Source organism: Chinchilla lanigera, unplaced genomic scaffold (assembly GCF_000276665.1).
Source record: "Chinchilla lanigera isolate Chin_1 unplaced genomic scaffold, ChiLan1.0 scaffold00072, whole genome shotgun sequence".
NCBI lineage: Eukaryota > Metazoa > Chordata > Mammalia > Rodentia > Chinchillidae > Chinchilla > Chinchilla lanigera.
This window is the reverse complement of record NW_004955473.1, coordinates 414,401-415,902: the sequence shown is the minus strand read 5'-3', so window position 1 is coordinate 415,902 and position 1,502 is coordinate 414,401. Positions and strand designations below refer to the sequence as shown.

The following is a 1,502-nucleotide window of genomic DNA, read 5'->3' as shown; positions in this document are numbered from 1 at the left end:
GCACTGGTGATTTTAAAATCACTAGCGCAATTTATGAAAAGTGATACAGCTGTAGACCAAACAAAGAAGGCATGAAGCTAAGTTCTAAATTAGTGGTGCAGAGAATAGAGACCGAGATGCAGGTGAGGAAGGCTTTCTTAGAGGACCATAAAGAAGATATAAGTTATCCTAGAGAAAAGAGTCCAGGCATTAATGTTTGCAAACCGCTTAGAACAGAGCTAGGCCATCATAAAATCTATATATATGCTTATTAAATAAAAACACCGAACTAACATTTTTGTGCCATCAGAATTTTATATTGTTTCTTCAAAAAGAGGAAAAAGTATTTTTAAAGATGCAATCATAAAGTTTACATGAGTTTCTCATTCTTAAGATTGCCCCCGGAGAGGGCCATAATGGCACTTATTTTTTTCTAAAACTAGAATACACTACATGCTAACTCTAGGAACATCCTCAGGTGACTCAGGCAACCCTGGGGATCACATGAGTTAGGTCAGATCATTGGATTGAAGACACTAGTCCTCAGAAATATCAGCAAAATAAGATAACAGCCCAGGACAAGGGTCTTGAGCCTCTGGTTGGTTTGGGGGGGCCTGCATGTGCTGTTCAGCGAAGACACAAAATCTACAATCGCAGTGGGCTCTTTGGCTGGGCTGTGCCAAGGTGGACGCCTGGTGGTGGGTCTCATCAGTATGGGCCATGGCTGCACTCTGGCTGGCACCTTGAGTGGAGCTGGGCGTGGTGAGCCATGGGGAACGTCTGGGGGCAGCGCACGACAGCGGGATCACGTATTTAGATGATGTGTCTTTCGAAGCGTAGTGTAGCTCGGAGCTGTAGATGATTACATCCTGAAAGACAGCCTTGACTCTGATGCCGCATTCGGTAACACGGTAGGTGAACTGGTACATGTGTGTCTGAACATAGTTGACGGGGCAACCCAGGCCCAAGTGCAGCTCATGAAAGTGTACGTACACGTCGTCGTTCCACATGAAGGGCTGTACTGTGACCATGAACCAGTCCATGGAGCACAGCACAGTAACTGGAATTTCTCCACAGCAGGCCGGAAACATGCAGGCGAGGAAGAGCATCCCGCTTACCAACTTGACAACTTTCATCCTTGTAGATGATGTGGTAACAACCCGTAGGAAACAGGAAGCTGTCCAGTGAGGATTTCTACAACAGACAAAAACACAAGAGACACGTCATCTGAATTCCTAGCAAAAGTCCAAATATGATCCTTTTTTTTTTTGGTTTTCTTTTTTGAGACAGGGTCTCGCTATGTAGTTTACACTGGACTTGAACTCACTATGTAGCCCAGGCTGGCCCCGAACTCATGGCAAACCTACTGCCTCAGCCTCCCAAGTACTGGGCTTACAGGCGTGCACTACCATGCCCGGCTTACATATGATCCTTGTTATGGTTGATACATTGTGTCAACTTGGGGAGTCTAGAGGTTTGGCTAAGTGACTCAGCAGGAAGCCAGGGTGCTTACTTTGTATACA

At 45.7% G+C, this 1,502-nt stretch overlaps 1 protein-coding gene across 2 annotated transcripts in view; it reads right to left on the bottom strand.

Annotated features, from left to right (window-relative positions):
• Window positions 1–286: 286 nt before the first annotated feature.
• The window catches only part of Plac1 (placenta-specific 1), a 151,352-nt gene continuing 150,136 nt past the window's right edge, over window positions 287–1,502 (bottom strand). For both annotated transcript variants that reach the window (XM_005401198.1, XM_013523053.1), the window contains exon 2: window positions 287–1,173. In XM_005401198.1, the coding sequence (XP_005401255.2) occupies window positions 516–1,115 (600 nt within the window). In that variant the 5' untranslated portion in view covers window positions 1,116–1,173 and the 3' untranslated portion in view covers window positions 287–515. The remainder of the gene's footprint in view (window positions 1,174–1,502) is intronic.